Genomic DNA, 24,662 nt, shown 5'->3' on the forward strand with positions numbered 1-24,662 from the left:
AGCCTGAGGATTGTACCTTTATCTGCCACACAGCCAGGCATTGGCCTGGTCAATAGGATAGAGCCTTATAGGGAGTGAAGAATTTTCCATTCTTTTGTTTAAAATTTATGAAGGAAGGATTTAAACTTTCTTTGGTCTAGTGAAAGAATTCAAGTATCCATCTGACCTTGGCGTGGGTGTTGGGACTTTGCTGTTATTATTATAGCTAAGTTTGTTTCTTAGGAGACATAGGGCAAAGATTTGAATTTCCCTGTTCTGAAGAAGGCACTGAGTCCAGGTCTTCCTTTTCCTCAGTAGTCTAATGCTACACAGTTGAGCAAAATAGGAACTTGTGCCATGTTGCTGAAAAGAAGATAGATGTATTCCCTGTCTTTAGAAGGCCTGAGCTTCTTCTTTACCTGGAGCAGAATATGGGCAACACCAGAACTAGGCACCTCTGTGCACCAAAGCTGGGCATGTAAATCCAGAGCCTGTCATGAGGTAATTTCAAACAGCCCATCAAACATTTTCCCTTTTGCAAGCACACTGTACTGCTTGATTTAGCAGCTGCCTGCTGGGGACCTTTCTATGTCATAACACGTCCTTCCTCCACGTGGCAAAAGATTCTCAGAGCTCTGCTAACTCAGGGCTGTGTAGTCTATTCTGCATGTGCTGCAGGTCTAGAGACGTACAAGCTTGTAGCAAGGCCATTCACAGAAGCTGACATTTCACTTTGACCATCAGAGTTACATTTCTTGGGATGTCTCACGTCAGTGGTTGTAGTTTTGTAGAACAAAGATTTAGGGACATTGAGAAGAAGTAAGAGATGACACTGCAGTACTATGCATGAAGTCTGTATGGATATCTGCAGCGTTCTTGTTTGTAGAAGGAACCGAGTGCTAAAGTAGATGGCTACAAGTTCACATTTATCTCTGGAAATTCTTTTGATCCTGCAAATTATGAGATACACTGAGACAAAGACATCAACATGTATGAGTGAAGTATACGGAGATATAATGGATCTCGATAAATTATGCAGCCAATTAAATAAAAATATTGCATTACTTATGTTCCTTAAATGTGATTTGCCAACAATGTTCCCATGGGGCACTGATATTTCAGAGTATACTGTTTAGGGTTAGGAGATGAAGTTCTCAGGTTGTTATAATGAAAACGCCACTCAGCATATACGGCTTGAAAATCCATTGTTAATTAACAGCATTCAATTCTTAATTGTCTTTTTACCAGTTCAGTTGAAATCATTGACACAAAATACATTGGTAAACTGCTTAATCAATCATTGTAGAAAAATAGAGGTGTTTGATAGGGACATTCTAGTACAAAGTTTATGTGAAGCTTCCTCATTGAAAGCTTTGGAGGCTTCTGTTTTTTTAAGCTTATCTTACAAAAATGAGATTTCATAAACTTTACAGTCCGTGCTACATGAATACCAAAGACAGTAAAATACAGAAGGGGAGAGAGAAAAAGACAAACACATACACCTTAAGCTTGAAGTGCCCTATTCACAAAAATATAGCTTACACATGCGCATGCCCCAGTGGCTTAAAATCTATTTTTTTTGTGCTAAAGGACACAAAAAAGGTTTCAATAGGGCCCTGAGCTGCTGTTCTAATTAGCACAAACTTTTCTTAAACTGCAGCAATGAATTACGGAGAGGCCCGGTATATTCCGAGAGCAAAAAGCAGGTTTATCCTCAGAGGAATGGTTTGCTTTCAGCTCATGCACCTTTTGCCAGGACTCCAGACTGACACACATAGGCTCTTGGCTACCCACGTGCTATCACTAGGTTCTCTGCTGCAGAGCTCCTGTCTTCCAGCAGAGCTTTGAGGTGATCCTGCCTTAGAAGCGCTGGGTGATTACGGATAGGTTGTGGTGGGTCAGCAGGAGGACTTGGCTTGTTCTTTTGTTGGGGCAAATGACCAAGCTTTAAAATGTCTGCAGCAAGTGAGTTACATATCTCATGAAACATCGGTGTAAATAACCCTTACCGAGTTGATCAAGTCAGCCGTCCTGGGTGGATGGAACAAAGATCCATTGCTTGTGTAATCCTGCTCTGTGGAAGCCTTTACAAAGGATGCTCAGAGCTGAAGCAAGGCTTCCTATTCAGCCTGCCCTGCCCATCCCCAGTGTGCAAACCTTTACCCTTCCCTTGTTCTTCCTCCTTGGCATTAAGCACAGCAGGAGGACCTGCAGAACCCCATGGATTAGCCACATCTGGTGAAAATTAGCAAGGGGCAGTTGTTTAAGCAAGAAATAGGTATGTACTTGAAGTGAAAGCTATATCACAGTGCAAAATTTCCACCTGCCCACTGAGTTTCTCCTGAGGGTTTTGAGGTTTTTTTTTTGTTTGTTTTTATTTTTTTAAAATTTTCTTCCCATTTTAGTGTAAATGTTTCTATACAAAAGATGCTTTGGACTCCCTTCAATATGTTCCTTCTTTCCAGAGTAGGCAGGTATAAAAGTGAAAAAAAAAAACCAACCAAACAAACAACAAATTAAGGCTGCAGCTTCCTTTTCCTTCGCTGACAGAAATGTAGTTGCGGATGGGCCTGGAGAAAGCCAAATGAGAGCAACATGACCTGCATTGAGCAGGTGGCACTTAGCACACACAGACCTGGCATGACCCACAGATTGAATGGTTTGGCTCTGCTCTGGATGCAGACATTGCAGCGTGAGCTATGCAAGCTGTCTTTGTCCCGTCAATTCTGAAGTCATTAAGTTGGGATGTATAGGATTTACAGTGGTTTATGGCAGCCAAGGAGCTGACGTAGGGACCCCCCCTCTCCTTAGCACAGGCGGCAGGATCCGTGTGTTTTGCTGAGAAGCCCTGTTGAAGCCTGTCACCCAAAGATGGCACGTGGTTTGTGACTTTTTGGGACCCACTAAGCACTGGTGCTGCTGGCGAGTGAAATTCTTCCAATGCAGCTTCAGCTGTTTCCTTCCTGGCTGGGTAGCTGCCATCTGCATGCAACAGGCCCACTTGGTTTCCAGTGGCCTGCGCTGTTCGTGCATCGAACCGCTTAATTGAAATCCCATGGTTTGAGTGGGGAGAAGGGAGATGTTTCCCTAGATATTGCACATAAAGGCTCATACCTCTGCATGAAACATGCTTGCTAGATTAGGAGCGCGCAGAGAAATTCTTGTTTGCCACAGTCTAAATTTAGGTCGAACTGCTGAGAAAATACCCAGGAACGATTTGCCTTATTTGTAAACATTTTCACAGTATATCAGTAAGTATGTTACAATTTTTCTACCCTGCCCTCTCCCAGACTTATGGCTTTTTAGAGTCAATAAAATGACCTGTTTGGGAAACAGTGAGGTACTCTAAAATAGCTGCCAGTCTGGTACACTGAAGAAGATGTCATGCACTAAAAGAGCCATAGATATAAGGGGGGAATCAATATGACACTCCGGATATTAGAAGAGAAGTGCTTACTCAAGGGGTAGCTTGTATTTGCATCCCAATGTTTCTAGAACTCATTTTCTAAACCTATATTAATTACACATCTATGTACATTATTTAGAAGTTCTTTACTACAGTACTTTTGTACATGCTTTGTTTATTACTAAATGTAAAGAGAAAGTAATTACATAAGGCATATGTACAGTATCATGTTGGGGCGCAGATCCCTCTGCTCACCATCCTCTTAAAGCTGCAAGGCCCGTTTTACAAAGGCTTGTCATCCAGTTTGCAAAGCTGTCCTGAAATGCATAAAAAAAGCCTGGAGCCAAGGCCCATTGCTTTGATGAGCATCAATTAGTCCTTCCTTTTTATTTACCTTGTTTATATTCTGATGGTTTTTTTTTTTTTTTTTGTTATTTTGAGGAAACCTGGAGGTCTGAACTCAGAGAAGTGCAGAGGAAGCCAGCAGTCGTTACCAGGGTGGGGATGGAGATTCCAGTGTATGTAATGGGTATTGCAGCTTTAACCTACATCTTAACTTAGTCTGTGAAACTCTTGAGTTTGAACTGGGCAGGTAGATATTTCACATCTGAACTATTTATTTTCCCAGAATTAATAATGACAAGAAAGAAAAATAAAAACGTGGAAGAAATAAAAGGGGAACATAAAGGGAAAAGATAAAGAAGGTCATGTGGTCCTTACACCTCTGGTTCTACACTTTGGACTCGTTCTCTAGGTTTGCCACATCACCATTTCTTTCATTTTGGTCTTCTTGATTCTTCTCTTCCTCTTCAGTTTCCAGCTCAGCATGCTGGTCCAGCTTGCTGGAAACAGACCAAGTCAGGGGCAGTTCTGCTCGGCTGGCCATCTCTGCCAGCTCTTTGGCACTGTAAACTGGAGTGTTGGTCTCATATGTTTCATGAAAACTATTGTAGTCAACTTCATAAAATCCATCCTCCAGAGTGAGGACAGGGGTGAAACGATAACCCCACAGGATCTCACTTGTAACATATGAACTTCGAGCTTGGCATGTCATTCCTGTAACAGAGAAGGAAGAAGTGCTGTTATAACGACCCACTGCTTTCCCAAAACCTTGATTATTTTTTCAAATAGGCAGAGAAGTGTATGTAAAATGACACATGCCAGAAAAGCATTAGGCTGGACCTCATATGAGGTTGAGCTTAGAAAGTAATTTTTATGGTGTGCAGCCTTCTTCTATGTGCATGTATAATAGCATGCAGTACATCTGTGACCAAAGTCTTAATGTTTTTTATTAAATGCAGTTCTTCTTCCTGTATTTAATCAGTGAATGACTCGCCCACTGCTGAATCTCAGACTGCTTGTTGAGAATGTGTATGGCTTCCTTTTGTCATCCTTTTGTTCCCTGACAGGTGACTGTTGTAACAAACCCACACCACCACACTCAGCAGTTGCCAAGGCTGAGGAGCTTCTGGAAAAAATTTCTCTGTTGGAGCTAAGTCCTGATCCTGTGATCCACAGGTTGACTTGGTTTCCCGAGGGGTTGGAGCAACCTTTTAATTACGTTGCTTTGACATTTGGGCTGGTGGTCAAGGTACAAACATCAGCAAAATTCCTGGGGGACATTGTAATAGTATGTGGGGTTGAATTTAGATTAGTGCGGCTATCTTCTCTGTTACCTTCCTATCACAGCTCTGCTGATCATCACTCTGGCAGCTGCTGTAGTGCAACAGATTGGTAAGGTACTAGATTGCATTAAGAGACATGAAGATAGGCAGCTATTCTGAGTTCAAGGTCTAATTCAGGGTGTCTTTTGGCTGAAAAAAAATCTGGACGTGGTGGGGAGCTGTAACTTGGAGAACATGTCCCATCTGAAGCAGACAACTCAGGGAAGCACAACAATAAAATATTGTTGCTCAGTAATGGAGGAGGAAGCTCAGCAGACTAGGAAGAAAGGAATTCATGAAGCAAATGCATATTCTCAACAAAATGTGTTTACATAGGGAGGATGTGATGGCTTTCCTTTAATTATTTGTACATTATTAGCTATGTATTCCTAAGAAAACCTCAGTTAAGTACTGTGTATCAAATACTTATTAAATACTGATATATAACCTCTGGATAAGTCTCCCACACATCACATATTTAGAAGGTAAACAACAAAATCTTTCATTTTGTGGGTACAGATGACATTCTATATAAATGAATGTTATTTCTCTACCAACTCCAAACAAGGAGAGTTTCAGGAAGAACCAATGTAGGTAGCTTAATGTTTGGTCTTTTTCAGGACTGTATTGATGGCTCTTGGTAATTCTTCCCTCATCCTCTAGAACCATTTCTTCAAACTCAGGTAACTCATTTCTGACGGGTGAAAGCTGCTGTTCTCAGTACTCAAACTTTTGCATTTATACCATTATGTTTACAATATTATTTGCTGGCTTTTTCCACGCTGTGGTACTTCTCCAGAACTTCTCTCCACATTGCAGACACTCAGGAGTGGTGACTAAAGCTTTAGCATGAAATCCACCTCACTTTTACTACTTGCTAGAAAAGTGAACATACTTCTGCTATGCTTACCAATCTTAACTTCTCTTTCCCTGACTGGGCTACTCAGGCCTTTGTTTTGCTTGGTTTTGCAGCGCAGGTCATGTTTGCATTTCACTTCTCAAATAACGCACAAACAGAAATATAAAGGTCTTACCGTTTTACTGTTCATTTCACAGGTGTGTAGGAAGGAAGGACACCGGATGCCGTATGACAGAATTACGCATAGCGAGATTTCCTGTACGATTTTTAGTCTAAAGGAGATCATCTTCCACACAAAATGACAGAGGAACTTGGCAGCTCACAGAGCACTATACAAGACACAAATGCACTAGATGTGCAGCACCTTCCCAAAGCACCATTTCCTTAACTAGAATTGTTAAGGTTGGAAAAGACCTCTAAGGTCATCTAGTCCAACCATCAACCCGTCAACCCATCGTTACTATGCCCACTAATAATAATGTCCCTGTGCAGAATTCTGGAATGGATGCAGTGTTTGATAGGACCTCCCTGCCTCAGAGACGGTGGCATCACCAGACTGGAGGTGGAGAGGGCTGGGAGCAGCCAGTACTGATGTATTCCTTCTGTCTCAGATCCATCTCTGGTCTGGCTTCCCACCAGATCCTTTGGCATGATGAGACCATTTACACCTGGATGGGTTGTTCTGAAGGAGTGTGTCATTCCTGACATTCATGTGTTTCTAATTCCTCTTCTGCAGAAATTTAACTTTAAAATGAGCAGAAAATCTGGAGTTTTCATTAAAAAGGCAATAAGATTAAATTAAAAAATACCAAAGTGCCTTCGAAACAGTATTACCTTCCTGCATTCTAACCAAGTACACACTGTTCCTGCTGTTTTGCTTAGGAAACATTAATTTGACCACTGAAGAAGAAGGGAGCAATTTTCTGCAGAAGTCAAGAAGATTAATCAAAATATGCTTGAGTTACAGTTCATTAAAATCTAGCTGAATTTGAAATTTTGATCCATCTCTGCATTTTAATTTAGTCTCCCATTCCCACAGTGATTTAATACCTGTTCATTTTCCATAGCTAGACGAAATAATTTCAGAGCTGGAATGAAAAAGTCAGGACTTCTGAAGCAAGCAAGTTCAAATCAAGAGAAAGACAAAATCAATCAATGGCTGTGTGCATGTGAAAGTCTTTAAAAGCTTAGATTGCAAATACAAAAAAAGTCTCTAAGTGGAACACAGTGATTCCAGAACAAAGTGTCCCACAGTTGCAGAGACCCTTGAAGTAATTGCCAGTGAATCTGCATGCATCTGGAGGCAGAACAAAGACCGTTCTGAAAGGCTACATTGCATGGGTTTACCAGCTTGTGTCTGTGCTGGCCCAGGGTTCCTTAAACTTGTTCCTTTATCATATACTATCAAATACACACATTTTCATTTTATGTCATCATTTTAAACTTTGCTAAAAAAGAAATGCGAGTCTTATGATTTGCTCTAAATTCTGAAGTTTGTGGATGAGGCAACATCTTGCTTGAGGGTGTTTTAAGACTTTAGGCTTACAAGTACTGCGTGGTTTATTCGGTAAGCGTGTGGCTTATGTGTAGCCAAAGATCTGTTGTACAATGGATTTAAAAATAACTGTGATTTGACATTTTGACTACTGTTTCACTTCAACTGGATCCCTTCTGGGAAGATGAAAACTGGATGCAGAGACTCTGGAGCTTCTTAGCTCAGCATTAATTGGACTTCTTCAAAATCAGCATGAAAATTAGGAGATCCAAATAATACATTTTAGATTAATTAAAACTCTAACTGGGAGTAGTGGGCTGTTCAAGCAGGAACACCGCAAACCAGTGTAGATCTTGAGACTGGATGCTCAGGCCCTGCTAAGTCCCCATGTCTGAGGGGTGTCAAGTGAAGCCAGTGTGTCTGATGGTGACCGAAGGACAATCTTGGCTGCATGGGGCAGCTGCCAGCCCCTGCAAATCCTTATGAGGCAGCTTCATGGCCTCCTGCTCCATCTGTCTCTGTTCCCTGGCATGGTAGAAATGCAGAAGCAGGATTAGGTTGCACTGCTGTGGGCTTTATCTTGCACCTGTTCATCTAGCTGCACACTGGACTTTCAACACTCTTTGAGCTGATAAGACCTCTGATGGTTCGCCTTGGCTGTCTCACTCCTCTAAACTCAAATAATTGGTCCTTGTATATGTTGAAACTTTCTCTCAGGTCTTAATAGCAGTGTTTTGGTCCGTTTATTTAATGTTTACATAGGCTGCAGCATCATAACTGAGTGTTGTCAGGCAAATTACCTCTGAAGTAAAATTAATAGCCATATTACATTATTATGATGATTATTATTAAATTATGCTTAATGTGCAGTTAGAACCTGGTGAGCTGTAGGCACAGTCATAAAAACTGCCATTTTCTTCTGAAAGAATTGCACTGTTGTGGATACCATTCCCATGCTCTCTTATCCCATTTCATGGGTCAGAACTATGCAGAGTGTCACAACTGAAGTTTGGTCCTTTTTACATTATAATGTAAAATTATGGGTTTTGGTGAAGGAGTTTTTTTTTTTTCTTTTTTTTCTTTTTTAAGTATACAAGCTAACACTGCAGCATTTTCACAGTTTTGCTTTAACAGGAACAAAAAGATCCTGCTGACAGTGCTGGGATTAGTTCCACATATCTGAAATCAGACATTAGTTACTATTTTGGATAATCCCATTACCATACAGCCAATTCACCTAACATTTCATTTATTCCCTAAATGCTTATTATTCTTATTCATCAGGTGAGGAGCTGAACAGCACGAAACCTTGAGCTGCACTGCAAAGTGAAGAGTATCTTGTGAGCCAAAGGCAGTTGACACAGCTGTGGCCATAAGGTATCTGTGCCAGGGTGAGGATGCTCTGTATTTATTATAGACTCATGGAATCATGGAATGGTTTGGGTTGGAAGGGACCTTTAAGATCATCCATTTGCAATCCCTTGCTACAGGCAGGGACACCTCCCTCTAGACCAGGTTGCTCAGAGCCCACCCAGTCTGGCCTCCTGGCCTTGAGTTCTTTCAGAGAGGGGGCATTAATGAGTAAGGCTGTAAAGGGCTTGCTCACATCCATAGCATTACATCCAGGCAGCCTGGAAAAGAAGTTGGGACTGTGTTCTGGCACCTGACAGATGTTCCTCTCCAGACAACCTAGGAGAGAAGGCTGAGGTAGATACTTTTTCTCCGAGGTCAGGCTCTGTTACGGGCTGCCCAAGGAGGTGTGGAGTCGCTGTCCCTGAAAGTGTTCAAGAAACATTTAAATGTTGTACTGATGGACGTGGTATAGTGGGAAACATTGGATAGGTGGATGGTTGGATTGGATGATCTTAGTGGTCTTTTCCAACCTTGGTGATTCTATGATTCTATGGACCGGCTCAGTTTCTGTGCATCCCATCAGTAATTTTTCTTGCAGCTAGAATGTGAGGTTTTATAAAGCTTATTATTTGCAAGTGCAGTCTACGAAAATGACAAAATAATTCCCTCAAGCTGTTGCTGATATGAGGGTAAGGTTACAACCCCACCTTTCACTGCCTAGAGTTAACAACAAAATTGATGACACCTCCACATTCATTACTCATAAAGTTGCCCTGTGCAGTTATTTTGAGGTTACAGACTGTTTGTGTTGTCTGCTGCTATTTGGGCTTATGCTTACCACTGTCTTGCAGTGGTATAAAAATTTGGTGTGGTAACCCAGAGTGACTTGATGCCTTTCCTCACAGCACTTTTAATTTAAGATTTCATGATCACTTACACAATGATATGTTGTGTCGTGTACACTTGCCATATATTATTTTAGCTTGTGATGGGAGTAATCAAAAATAAAACACTGTCAAAATGTTAAAGGAAAAAGAATCATAGAGTCAAATACATGTTTGGTCTGAAAAACTGCAGTATTCAGCTCTAGGTCAGCCTACTGCAGATTACCCAAGGGAACAGCCTCCCTCAGCTTTTGTGCTATTTGCCTAGTTTTCATGACAACAGAACATTTTATTTTCAAATTCTGCTCCTGTGATAAAAAATGACTTGTAAGTTATGTGATTAAATGAAATGGGGGAAGTTGCAATTATTGCAGCCAATTTTTGACTGCATCTTCTTGGCTGATGGTCACAATGTCAAATAGATTGTAAGGTCCAATTTAATGGGGATTTCCTCTGAGGCAGACTTCCTTCTGAACAAGATTGAACCAAATTCAGTCTTTGCATGGGAAGTTTGCATCATGGTTCAGCTTGGAGTGAGATCTCAGCAACAGAGGAGTGGAGCGTCCACAGAATACAGTGGGGTGCCCCCCATTTCTGTGGTGAGGAGAGTTTTGCTCCTTTACATGAGTAGTGAATTTTGTACAAGGTCTCAGCTGGGAGCTGAGACTTCCAGGTGTGTGTGGAATGTTCCTAGCACATTACCTTCAATCTCTGTTTAGCTGTAACATACTCTTCTGAGTATTACTGTAGAGATTTCAATTTACTTTGTCTAAAAGTTCGTTTGTGCAACAAGAACCTTTTAAAACCAAACACAAACGTTATAAAATTCTCTACTCCTTGAGATTAACTTTTGTAACCTCTATACCAGCACTCATGATGAAACTATTCTGTAGGAGTTATGAAGAAAAAGGGGATTCTGACTCACAGCATCAGAGCCAACTTCTGCACCTTACCTTGTGCACAGGTCAGAAAATGGGTGAATTTTGCATAAACACCTTGATGATGGTACTAATATTGAAGTAATTAGATGAATGTGCACCTAATCTATTAAACTGTGGTATGGCACAATGATTTTCTGTGCTTGAACATTGCTCCTGTGTTTATTAAGTACCGGCAGTGTGCTACAAAGAGAAATGCCTTTATTCTAAATTCTATACGCATTTCATCTTGGATCAGTCAAAGCATCCTGCTTTCATTCTGACTTTTCCAAAATTGATGTATTAATAGAACATGAATTAGTATAAGATGATCATATTTTAGTCTTTTTCAAAATATTAAAAAAAATGCACATTCTTTTTCTCCCAGTGGGGGATTTCAATATGACTGAGATGATATTTTCCAATGGAAAAATGGTCCACTAGAAATATTTAACTTTGTTAATATTTTCCTTTCAAGAATTATAAAATCATAGGATATCTTCATTTGGAAGGGACCCACAAGGATCAGTGAGTACATAAAATTTACTTCACTGAATATTTTGTATCTAATTCTTTGCTTTCTGATTACATGTATCTTAGTCTGAGGAAGGTAGAAAAGCTTATCCCAGTCAATCTCCAAATGTGCTGCCAGTTCTAGCTACAGTACCCGTATACATTCTCAATAAACGTCTTCTCAGAGACACAGTAAAATTACTATTCAGCCAATATTTAACCTTCATTTAGCTTTATATTCAGGCCATGCCCAGCAAATCAAGCTTCCTGATGTGTATGAATTTAAATCATTTTTTTCAGCTGTGCTTTTTCAAATGGACGATGATTGCTTTTTTTTTCTGCTGACTAAATCTGGGAAATTCAGTATATCAAACAATGCAGCATCTGATCATAGGGAGAAATACATGGCAGAGGTGGCTGTCAGAGTTCTCCCTTCTGCTCTGCCCTCATGAGGCCCCATTTGGGGGCCATTTTGCTGTATTGAGTCCAGGACTGTGGCCCCCAGCACAAGAACATGTAGAGGTGTTGGGTCCAGAGGAGTGCAACAAAGATGATGAGAGGGCTGGAGCACCTCTCCTGTGAAGATGCTCCATCCCTGCAGTTGCTCAAGACCAGGTTGGATGGGGCCTGGGCAGTCTGAGCTGGTGGGGGGCAGCCCTGCCCACAGCAGGGGTTGGGGCTGAGTGGGCTTTGAAGTCCCTTCCAACTGAAAACGGTCTATGATTCTATGAGAGAGGTGATCCCAATCAAGCATCATCCCACCAGCATGTTGCGATACCATGCCACAGCTGGTTACCTGCAGCATGGCCTCAGGCTGGGAGGAGCAAAAGGGAGCCTCTCTTCCTCTTAGAACTCTGAGTCCCCTGTTCTCACCTGTCTAAGGGCTCTGTAGGAAAAGCTAGATTTGGATAACAGAAAGATGAAGAAGCCACTGTCTGAGCTGTTGCATTACTCATTTTGAACAAAGAGTAGAGTAGCTCAGGTTCCTCACTGTTCTGGAAAGACTCAAAAGCTGAATGAGATCACCTCCTAAACAGCTGGCTCCTGTCTCTCTGCACCTTGCTGAGGAGGTAGAAGATGGAAATGGGAGGGGTATGAATCCCAGGAAAGAAAATAAAAATGCATCTTCTAACTCTTCAAAATCTAAAATTTCTTAAAACCCCACCCATTTTTGAAAACTCTAGCTTTATGTGCAATTTCATAAAATCTGCTTATTCTCCAAAACATTCAGGCTAATGCTGCAAGCATCCTTCACAGACGCGCTTGAAGCAAGCATCCTGGGCCAATGCTTGAAGGTGGCATTGGGCAGAGATGGATGTTCTGTGGGCTGTCTGCTGAGAATGTGGATCCTTGTGCTTTGATCTCAGAAAGTGGGAAAAGCACTGTTTATCTCGGAGCTCTTTCAGTGTGACATCCTTTAAGACATATAAACAGGGAGGCAACACTATGGAAAAATATAGCTCACTGCTATATTGGCTCTATGCTAAACAATGCATAGCCTATGAAACACCCTCAAGGAATGTATATTTAGCACACAATAGTAACTGGGACTGAGAACAGACCGAGACATGTTTGGACATTGCTGAAATCCCACATCACCATTATGCCAACGAATGGCTGGGAAAAATAATAATAACAAAAAAAAAAAAAAAAAAAAAAAAACCAAAAAAACCAACCCACAGTAAGAATGATGATTTCTGTGAAAACAACATTTTTATAATGGCTTGTACCTGCTGCATATTTGTGCTGTCATGCCTTCAAGACAAGAATTTTGTTAAAACGCAAGTGAACTTGCTCACCTCTGGCAACACAGACATCTTAAACATAATTTCAGTTTACGTGTCTGGATGTTTTTTGTTTCTCTTCTTAGAACGGCACTTAAAAAAGAGTAGAACATCCACTCTTTGCTCTGTGGTAAAGATTAATGACTTAGAGCTTTTTGTAAAAATGTCACATTTTACAGTGGAAATGTTTCTGAACCCAGGATTGCAGACAAAACACTGTGAGCACACAGCGTGGCATGCTGTAAAATGTAGGAAACAAGAAAGATCACTAGCTTTTTGACAGCAAAATATGAGTCACCCACTAAGTATTTGGTGGCTCTTTCTAGATTTGTGGCTAATGGCATTGCTGAAGCCTGGTTTAGCTGTTGTGAAGCAGGAGGAGGAGATGAAAGAAGGTTGGGGTAAAGCACTTGTGTCTGCCAGGCAGACGCTTGTGAGATGTGATGTCTGTAAATGCATCATTAAAAAAAAGAATAAAGAAATAAATGATGTTCTTTCCAAAATCGCTTGGATTTTTGGTAAGCAACAAAATTTGCTGGTAGAATTGACTGGGTGGTTTTGTAACAGTGCATCCTTTTAGGTGGGCTGGAAAATAAGCTAAACTAAACATGGGTAGGTGGTACTTGCTTTTAGCAGAGACAGCTTGAAGAAATCAATTCCCTAAAAATATCTCAGTTTCAGGGATGGTAATTTCGATTTATATTTTACCAGAAAGAGTCCCAAGAGGACTTGTACAGATTCAGAGGTGCTCAGTGGCTTTCAGAAACAAGCTCTGGCTCTTGACAGCACCACTGGAACTGTCACATGTACCGTTTGAGAAAGCCAGATGGGAATGGAGATGTGAGGAACAGAGAGTTGAAAAAGTCCAACCCTGTACTCTGGTTAATAAAAGCACAACTGCTTTCTCATTCTTACAGTAAGTAAGCAAGCAACTAATGAGCTAATGTGACTGCTTCAGGAGGAGGAGGAGAAACACCCGAGTTAGTGTTGTTAATATGGACCTTCAGTCCTTTCATTTACGCTATGGGAGAGAGTTAAAGCAATCAAATAATTGTTAGTGCTATTATTTAGGACAGGTTATCTCCTTTACAAAAATCTTTTAAAGGGAAATTGTTAAATAAATTAAAGTTAAAAATTAACCTGTCATAATGATGATTTTATATTAAAGTTTAACTTAGTTGTATGGATTCAGTTGTTACATTATCGTAACAAAGGAACCAACCAACCCCTGACTGAAAGCAGCCCAGATTTTTGATGAACTTTTGCTGTTCTTTGCCCTTCTGGCTGTTATGCGAAGAAAATCATCTGTGCTGTTAAAATCCTCCCACTGAATCTCAAGTGAGTTTTGATTTTTTCTATTTTTTCTTCAGTTCATAGGATGAGACTTAAGATAAGTTGATGCTTTCAGGTTAATAATGTCGGATATCTGTCAACTTTAGCAGCATATTTTGAAATTCAGTCCCGAGCAAAAACTGGTTGCCTTAGGGAATGAGATGCAAAATCTTTCACTTCTGAAGCACTGTTTAATATTCAAGTTACGTCAAAACCTGTATTCATATTTTAGCAGTGTGGCATCCTGCCTTGTAATAGGTGCTATTAATGTACCTGCTAGAAGATCAATAATCGTTTTAGAAAAATTAATATTTCATTTGGTTTTAATTGACTTTGGTTTTGTTTGAGATGGCAAGGATGGAGCTGAATCAGATCTTTAATTACTGTCGAGAATTTAGCAATGAGTCCAATAAAGGAGGATAGCAGCAGTAAAACTGGGATTTTAGGGAAGCTCTGGTACTACTCTCCTGATACTTTTATTCTGGGAAAAAAAACAGAAACCATAGATTTCAGGCTCTAGGGTTTTCAATCTAGCACTTTCCTCAGTGCCCAAATTCATTTAAAAGGATTTTAAAAAAAGCAGAACCCAGCAAAAGGGTATTTTGTTCCATTCCCTGTTCATGTGTTTTAAATATTTAAACTAACTGTCTCTAAGTGAGGCAGATAGATCAGTCCATGTGCTGTGCCTGATTTTGTGGCAAATATTTCATACTAATGATGGAGCATGAAAAATTTAGTTTCTTTGACTTTCATACCTCATTTATGGAAGAAACAAAGAATCCTTAGGACTTTCTACCACCACAAAATTCTCCATAGTCTAAAGAATATTTATCTAAGCTGGTGAGAAATGTTAAGTGTATTAGCACAGAAAAATTACTGTCGGAGCTGTCGGATCAAGAAAGGAGAAGATGATGTTTGCACCCAAAATTGTACAGTTCCTAGAGGAGACGTACCTAAGATCCTGCAGGGGAGGATCAAGCACAATGAACAGGCTTTTGAAACACTTTGTCTAATGGCCTGCATAATTTCATATGGTTCTACTGAGGGATTAATTTTTGTTAAACGTTGAGGTTAGGCTTGGTCTTAAGCAAAGATGCTAAGCTTTTTCTATAAGAATAATGGTAGCAAAGCGCATCTACAAGGAGTACTTACTTGTCTCAGGATGCTGTGGTGCTGTGTGAAAGCTGATAGGAATGGAAAGGATGGGCTATTGCAGCCCTCCCTGACCACGTGAATGCTTTCTGCTTTACCTCTGTGGATTGTTTCATTCCTCTCTAGCAGTCATGAGGTGGCACTCTCTTACCAGAAGAGATAGCTCACAAGGATTATGCTGTATGCATGTATCTAAATGAAGAAAAACAAGCAATGCCTGGAAGATGTTGTTAAGAGGTTATTGCAGAAGATCTTTTTGAAGTGTTTGGGCAGGCAGGCAGTTGACGTACCAGCAGGATGGTGTGTGTTTGTGGCAGGAATCTAGTAGTTGGAGGAGGAATCTTGCTAACTTCTAGTTGAGCTAGAGGTTAGCAGCCTACTCAATTTTCTTCTGACTCCCATATAGATTGGAGGCATTTCTGTGCACCAGCTGCAGACTATATTCTTCTTCATGACAAGCACAATTACACAGTCTCTTTCTTGCAGCTTTTTTTTAACTGCTGCCAGACCACTGCTAATTTGGAGCACTTCACAGATATATGGTTTGTGTAATGAGTGCTTGGCTGAAACTGGACGTCCTTCACTCTGATAATGTCTCTCAAAAAATAAGCTAGAACAAGCTCTTAGTTTCAGAGGCAAAAGGGAGAAAAACTGTAGCCTGGGCATTGCTGGCTAAAGAGCTCCACTCTGATGTCTCCTATGAGTGTTTAACATGAAGTTTTAAAAAATGCATGCTGCAGCAAGTGAAAAATACAAAGCCAGATTCCAGTCTCAGTCAGAAGCAGTTCAAATCAGGAACAGCTTCCACCAAGGTAATGATGTTCCAGCATGCGGACGTGACTCACATCTCCAGTTACAGACATTCATGGGATCCTTTCTAAGTCCCAAGCAACAAAGCAGATGCTTGTTTGTGAGCCATCAGCCCTGGGCTCCTACTGAGTACCTAAGAAATCTTAGGTACTTTCCCTCCGGGATGGAAAAGAGAAATAGCAATTGGCACAGTCCTTTCGAAAACTTACTGACCCCTTCTCTCCTTCACACTTGCAGTGAACCAGACTTGGGTACTAGGAGAGCACAGGGATGACTTTAAAGTCACTTGTGCTTCCTTTAAAAAATGTATATGTATATCACAAAACCTGGGAGGAAAATGCAAGAGTTTGAAGATAAAGCAGGCTAGAAAAAGGGACATGTGTTAGGGAGTTCAAGAAAGCACAGGAGGAATGCTGGGTCTAGCCAGACCTATGCCATGTCCTTCTCTCCCCTCATTCTATGATGAACATTTTTCCTGGATGCCTAATGAAGTACAGTGGAAGTGTCTTCATTTCATACTCCAGGCGGAGCTTTATTTTTTAAAAGAGAGAGAAAAGAAGCAAAGCCCTGCTCCTGGGATGAGTGGTACTTTACTAGTGCCACCTTGACTCCTTTCTCTTGCCTCTCCTCTGAGTACCATTGTTGATCTGGGCCTTGATGTAGGGGGGTGCTCATCACCCCCTCAGGCTAAGCTCCTGACTGTTAAATATGAAGTCAGCTTAGGCAGAATCCCCAAAAGCCCAAACCCAAATATTTCCTGAAGAAGTCACTTAGAACAGGCACAAGCTATGCGTGTATATGCTTAGAGCATTAGATGCTATTTACTTGGTACAACCAGGATGATTTGCTGCCTGTGTTTCCTATCAATTTTTAAATCACATTTTTGATTTTAAAAAACTGTGATTTTACTGAAAATGCAGGCCAATGCAAATACAATAAGACAAGTGAAGAATGAAAGATGCCAGTCAATTTGCATTCCAACCTAGAAGCTCAGCAGGTAATGAATTGCTGAGGCTCAAAAATAGTAATAAGTAGTAGCATTTGGATATTATTTCTGTTTATCTTTTATCTGAAAGTCTCAAAGGAAGGGAAAAAGTATTTCTTTTGTTTTACAAATGAGGAAACTGAGGCAGAGAGCGGTGACTTGCTCCAATACCTCCAGGAAGGTACATAGTGAAGAAATACTACTGTAGTGAGAATACATACATTTTGACAGCCATGTGGGGACATGCAGGCTATCTGCTGTCCTTTGATGTGAACCAGGAGGGTTTTTTTGGCTGAAGAACCAATGCAGTTTTCATGAAGAGCTGTTTTGGAACAGCATTCTTTTTCTGATCCTGTTATTTCAGCACAAAGCAAACTTCTGCTCATTTTCAAATTCTCAACAGAGCTCAGAATCTTTTCTAATACCATTTTTTTTCCCTTTGCTTTAAGCAGAGAAGGGTATAGATGGTAAAACTGGGGAGGTGATTGTTTTGGATACAGAAGCATGATGAGATGCATCCAGGCAAAGAATGTGAATTCTAGAGTAATAATTCTGGTTCCTCAGCCTTTTTTTTTTTTTTTTTTTTTTTTTTTTTTTTTTTTTTTTGTGCACTGGAATTCTCTCATTCTTTTAATTATGTTTTAAAAAATATTGACTGTCATCAGAATTATGGAGATTTTGCCGGCAGGTGCTATGGTAACATGAGGCTGTGACACTCAAGCACTCACACATACAGGTGTGCAGAGATGCATAGAGATACTGATTTTGCAGTTCTCATATACTCAGAATAACAACTTCTTGATGTGTGAGCCATGGAAACCCTTGGAAATGCTTAATGAGATAGGTTGATTATCATCAAATGAAGATTACTTTTGTCGTATGAGGGGAGGAGAGGAGAACTTAACTGCAAGCAGTGAGAAGACAACAGACATCAGAGAGGCACTGGGAGAGTTAAAACATTGTTACAAGATAATAACTAGGAATTGATGTATAGATCAGGCTATTTAAATCATATAGTGAGAAGCCACAACAAGCCACCCCAGAACATTGAAATCTGTTATGGTGGGATTAAATCAGTTGACAGTGAGTGAAATGCCATTGTGCTGTCATGTCATGGAAGTGTGTGTGTTCAATACATTTAGAAAAGTTTAATGGCATTTCCTCCCTCTTCCCACACTCGCTGCCCCTCCATAAAAACATTTGTAGTGCGGAAAGTTTCACTTCATTTCTAATTTGTGGAAATGCTGTAGCACAACTCATAATTCCTTTTCTGCACAGTTTATTGGGTAGTATTACACAATTGGCTGCAAGAAAGTCCCTGAGTAAATGATAGCTGTTAGCAGTATGCGGTCCAACCATCTTGTAAATGTTCCTATAACCATTGAAAAATTGAAATAATTTGGAACCGTGCCTTTACACATTGTTGCTCTGATTTCACCAGGCATGAAAAAAAACTGTGATACTCTCAAAGGCCAGTATAGGGATAGAAGCACAGCTAAACATTTGCTGCTTCCATGACTGGATTTCAGGCCCTATAATTCATGGAGCATTCCTCAAAATTTGATTAAGATTGAAAGTTTTCATTTAACAAATCCCTTTGTGAGCTTGGCCAGGTTGTTTGTGTACTGATGTGTGTCTGTGAGGGAAGAAGAAGCTGATTAACATCTTGTACATGTTCCCAACTGATAATGAAAAAGAGAAATATGATGAAATCCCCTAGTGAACTGACAGCTCTAGCTGTAATATGTGCCTCTGTGCTTATCAGTGGTCCCACTTCTACAAGTTTCCAATCTAAGGTGAAGGTCTGTTCTAAGCTTCACAAAAACCAAAAGTAACTTCTTGCTGCATTTTGGCTTTTGGAATGAAGTGGATTTAAGTCCAGATGGAAGATGATTTCAATGGACTCTATAGGAATGGCACTGTGCTTCAGGATCCCTGATCTGTAGGAATGTTATCCAGTTTTTCATGTGACTGCTGAATACCAGGAATATTTGTGAATCAAGCTGTCACAATACATAGGCAAGGACAACAAAAAAGGTCATTCAAATGAAATCATCCCAAGATAATGAAGATGTCATGACCTGAGTTGCAAGTATCATAGAATCCTGGAATCATCTAGGTTGGAATAGATCTTCAAGGCCATCAAGTCCAACCATCAACCTGACCTAGTGACTCTGTCACTAAACCATGTCCCTTAGTGCCACGAAGAGGTATAATTCTGCTTTATGAACTTTTGCAATAGCTAGCAACAATATGACAACAGATTTCTATTACGTGTGGTGCCACATTCATGCCAGATCAGGCTGGCCTGCTGTTTAGGTTATTGTTGTATCTTGAACTAAATTGCTGTGAGCACTAGCAACAGCATCTCAAAAGAAGGAGCATAATCAGAGCCCTGATTTTGCTCAAGTGCTGAATAATGCTGTAGCTTGCAGCTCTGTTGCTAACAGGAGAAAGATGAAGATTAAGATGGCATCTGCACAGAAAAATTCACTTTGCAGCCTTTTTACATTATCATATTTAAGAGATAAAGTTACAAATATAGCTACTGAGGTATGATGATTTAGAGGAGGGCAGTTTGGATTTGCAAGAAGCTTTAAATGTCTTGTTTTCTCACAACTGTTTCCATCTCCCTTGGTAGCTAATTTTAAAAGTTAATGGACTAGATCCTTCAACATGTTAATTCTGCATTGTACTGCTTCAGTGGTGAGAAAGAGCACTACAGAAATCTTCTCCTGTCACTAGAATTTTTCCCCTGTTCCAAGGAACTGATGGACAGTATGGGTGAGCCCTAAGAAATCGTCCTTGAGCCCTGGTACATTTGGAACAAATGCTTCTGGGGCAAGAGAGGTAATCATATACCCAATTTGGATTGACTACTGCCTTGGGACTGTATGTGGGCTGAGAGAGAAAAAACATTTTCGAGGCTACTGATAGAGCAGATAATTCCAGGACTGCACGAGTGCTGAAAGCCACCAAGCTGTATATTGCCATGCTACTACTTCTCTAACCAATGTATATTAAATGTGTATCCATGCCATCTTTGATTGCATATTTGGAAGAAGGCAGGAAAAATCGCAACAGATAAATGATTCCTTGCAACTCCTTCCCTCTTTCTCTTAGCTGTGCCCACAAAACAACAAATACCCACTTGGCACTCTGGCACCTGTCAGTGCTTGATGCATGCTGTACGGGGTTAAGCTCTGGGATCTGGGAAGTTATGTTGATCAGGTGTAGCACCTTCACAACCACTGCGTGGAGTCTAAAGGTTAGTGCTGTGTGTTGAACAATCTATCACATCCAGGAATGCACCCACTTAATAATTCTGTGCTTACGTGATTCAACCCATGATTTTTGGAAGGTTTTGTAATGATTCAGGTAAACCACTGGGTGCAGGAGAGATGGTGTTCATTAAAACAACCCTGGCTGAGACAATGTTTGTCAGAAAGAGGAGGCTGGCAGGGAGCAGTAACAACCTTAGCAGGACAGTTTTAATCTTCTCTCTTAAGTCAGTCTGACTCCAGCTCAGGGAGAGATGCTGAAGCGGGGGCTGATTGTATACACAAAGCTGCTCTGTTTGCCTCACTGTTCTGATAGAACACAAGTTCACACTAAAGCAACCTGAGCAGGGCATGTACAAAAAGTAACAACAGCAAATAGGCAATCAACTTGGTTACTGTTACAACTTGGTGCCATCATTAAGCCATGCTTAAAACTTACTGCAACTTTATTTTGATATAATTCTGGGAGTCATAGGAGAGGAGAGGAGAGGAGAGGAGAGGAGAGGAGAGGAGAGGAGAGGAGAGGAGAGGAGAGGAGAGGAGAGGAGAGGAGAGGAGAGGAGAGGAGAGGAGAGGAGAGGAGAGGAGAGGAGAGGAGAGGAGAGGAGAGGAGAGGAGAGGAGAGGAGAGGAGAGGAGAGGAGAGGAGAGGAGAGGAGTTCGCTTGAATGTGACCTACAAAGATCAAGTCTAGCTTGAATGAACTCAGTGAAACTAGTCCAAAGCCAGAGATATGAACAGGCCTAAAGCACCACTGTTGGTTCTCCTCCATTACAGGTAAATGCAGCATGAGGACAGGACGTGCTCCATTAAGCCTATACCCACACACATTTATCTGAGGCAACAACCAACCTGAAGCTAATGATGAGCGGGAATAGTATTGTGTCCTCTAAAATGACTGTGAATCCTCCAATGGTGATGTATGTTGCACAAATGCTATCTGCACATCAACTGGTACACCTGCCTAGGCCTTGTGTATGTACTATGTGTGCTCAGTAAGTGTAACTACAGGGACATCAGGTGAGTCTTTCATTTTGTGTTTGTCATGCAGACAGCAGAATACGCCACAGAGAAACCAATTTGTGCACTGTCCCTTTCTGTTAAACATCCTGCTGTTTCTTTTGTGAGGAGAGAATCGTACCTCCAGGCTTGCCTGTGCTTGCCTCTGGGAAGTCCATTTCCCTGCACAGAAGCATGGGACCTGTCATTTGATCTGTACAGCAAGAATAAAAATGTGCTTATTTTCAAGACACTCACATTGCTTGAGAACAGAGTAACTGTGGACTACTTCCTTCTACAATAAGAATAGTTGAAGTGGAAATTTTCTGTTTTAACAAAAGCAAGAGAACGGGGAATAGACTGCAGAGATGATTGAATATGTTCCTAAAACTCAGTAGTTTTCATTTGAAGAGCAAGGCAAACATTTTTGACCTTGTCTTTTTAATGCAAATGCAGAATAGCAGCCATGGCATCTGACATGTTTCCCTTGATGCAGGGATGGGAATAACCACTTCTGATACATTCCAGTGGTGTTGCATAAAATCATCAGGCACTGAAACAACAGGAATCTGTCTGAGAATGGGACAAAAACGAACTCCCCGGGTAGAGAGTAATGAGATCGACAAGGAACACTTCTTCCTGGGAAAAGCATTACTTATGAAAGGACTTTCGCTTGCCAGAGCAGTCAGAAAAGACTTGTGTGAAGGGAGACAGCACTACGAAATCTGGATGACAGAATAGCACAGTTGTATGATTCAGCATTTTGAGGTATTCAGCTTGGGTGAACCCCAGATGGATGTGAATCTGTGCCCTGTAAGGTGAATCTGTCGTAAGGGAGGACAGTGGAGGAAGATAAGAAAACTTCAGTTTTCCTGTTGTCTATTATTTTCTATTTCTCTCCTTGTCAGGGAATGACAGATGCCTGCATGTCAAACTGACACACTGTCAAGTGTAATCTTGAGCTGAACGAAGGCTGTAATTTTTTTTAAAGGGATCTGACAGGTTTTGAAACAATGCAGGTTTTAAGACTGAGCCAGGAGGATTTTGTTCATTAATAGTGTAGGTGCTGCTAACACAATTTTCATAAACCTTTCGTATTGCAGTGGCTGAAACATCCCTCCATCCACTCCTCCTGCTGATTTCAGAGGTACTGAGTGGAGATGAAAGATCTGGGGGAATGGACAGGTAATGAAGTGAAACTTGAGGGAGGTTGGATTCAGCAAATGAACACTTGTGGTGATTTGATGGCTGCTGAGAGAGCTGTGTAGAAAAGAAGCTGAAGCTCTCACAAAACACATAATTGGTTTGAGATTAATTTTGCAGCTCTCAGTTCAACTCACCGTCACAAAATTAATAAATTGGTGTCTTTCAACAAAGTCTGTTCTTAAATGTGGGAGTGGGTATAAAACTAGTTACAGCTCAGTAAAGTTGATTAAAGTCCATGATGCTGTCAGCGCAGATACAAAGCTTGAGGTGAAAAGCTGTAGGCCAGAACAGAAGAGTTTTTTCACTTACATTTCCTCAGGGATTATTCCAGAATAATTTTACTGTGTCCTGTATGAAAAGCTTGGTAGCTGGGTGGGAATCAAGCACGTGAGTCAGATCAAATTGCTCTTAGCTCTGACAAATCAGGTTCACTTGTACTCTGGTTTGCATACAGGCTGATGGATTGGTGTTATGGAACCTCTGGGAGAAAGCTGGGTTTGTACGCTGCCCATTGTCCTTTAATGTTTAGGTTATAGGTCTTCAGATGAAAGCAATCTGATTAAAATGATGTAGTATTTTTCTGTTCTTCACCCTCAGAGGAATCCTGTTTCTTTCTGCTGTTACCAGGAGTAGATCACTGGGATGACAAAGGGACACAGGCTTCTCTTCTTTGGAGACAGACAAAACCTAATAAATGAAGGCTACTCCTCTCTAGGAAAATCCGACCCTTTGTTAGAAGGGGAGAATCTCTTTTCCATTCCTATTTTAGTAGAACCTACACAATGTTCCTTGTATTAGTAACTTAATAACTTCACTTGAAAATCATGCCTTTTTGATGGCAGTGGAAATAACATAACTTTCAAACAAGTAGAGGAGACTGTCATTGAAGTTGAGCCAGTTATGTGGGAGTCAGATGATTAAGGTAGATACGATGTAGGAGGTAAGAAATACTATAATTTGGAAAAAAAAATACTGTATTTTGAACAGGTTTAATGTTCTCTTCCAGGAAAGTAGGGATGTTACTATTAAGTGCATTATCAACATTAGATGCAGGGCTTGAGTCTCTTTTGATGTGCCTTCTCTGTAATTGTTCACATCCATACAAATAGCTTCAAAAATGAGTCTAACTTGTTACTCCATAGTACAGCTGTAGTCTAGAGGAACTGTGTGCTCCCATTTTCAGATATGGAGACAAAGATGCAGAGAATGCAGTGAGAAGGAGTTGCTCTTTCATTCAGATCATACTGGTGTCTGCCTGTCTGTAATGCTAAGGATCTGCTTTCCCATCTGTTCAGATGGTACTTTTTCCACCCCTTGGTCTTGCATTCAGTTACACTGAGCTGGAGAAAGAGGGCTGGAAGTAGAAAACCTGCACTGAAGAGCTAATCAATATGGCATTTGAGATAGATTTAGGGTAATACCTTGTGTTCTGGATGCAATAAAATCTCAGCGTAGTGATTATGCAAATAAAATAAGCCCTTGTAATGGTGTGGTTGGTCTTCACTCAAAGCCATGTGAATCCTTCTGTTGACTTCAGTAAACTCAGGGTGTTCTCACATTTTAAGGTTCCTTCCAACCTAAGCCATTCTATGATTCTGTGGTTCATATTGGGAGTTTCCGCATTTAAAATACAAACAGGTGCCTTTTGAGTAGCAGTTCATAGCATAGCAGCTCAAAACAATACCATTCTGAACCTTTTTGTTTTTTCGTGTGTGTGTGTGTGTTGTAAACACACCTTTTCCACAATAAAACTTTCGATTCTCCTCCTTAGAGGAGAAACTTGAACAATTTGAAGCTGATAGAAAATTAACATAAAATGCTCTTTGCTCTCGATGCTTTACACCACATTTTGGAGTGCAGCTACTTTCTTCCCTCTGAGTTTGCAGTGGAGAAGCTCACTGACCCTGATCTGTAGCCTGAATGGTTACAGCTCAGCCTCTGAGCCCACAAGACGTTCTGCTTTAGCGAGTATGTTTTGATTTGCATGAATTCCTCCACTTTTCTCTATCCACAAATGAGCTAGAAGACCTTGCTACACATTTTT

At 40.7% G+C, this 24,662-nt stretch overlaps 1 protein-coding gene across 4 annotated transcripts in view; it reads right to left on the reverse strand.

Moving 5' to 3' along the window:
* Positions 1-946: 946 nt before the first annotated feature.
* KCNJ6 (potassium inwardly rectifying channel subfamily J member 6) overlaps positions 947-24,662 on the reverse strand; it is a 156,912-nt gene continuing 133,196 nt past the window's right edge. For all 4 annotated transcript variants that reach the window (XM_048934032.1, XM_048934029.1, XM_048934033.1 and 1 more), the window contains one exon: positions 947-4,441. In XM_048934032.1, coding sequence (XP_048789989.1) covers positions 4,116-4,441 — 326 coding nt within the window. In that variant the 3' untranslated portion in view covers positions 947-4,115. The remainder of the gene's footprint in view (positions 4,442-24,662) is intronic.

The sequence above is a fragment of the Lagopus muta genome, chromosome 1 (assembly GCF_023343835.1).
Source record: "Lagopus muta isolate bLagMut1 chromosome 1, bLagMut1 primary, whole genome shotgun sequence".
In the NCBI taxonomy this organism is placed as follows: Eukaryota; Metazoa; Chordata; class Aves; order Galliformes; family Phasianidae; genus Lagopus; species Lagopus muta.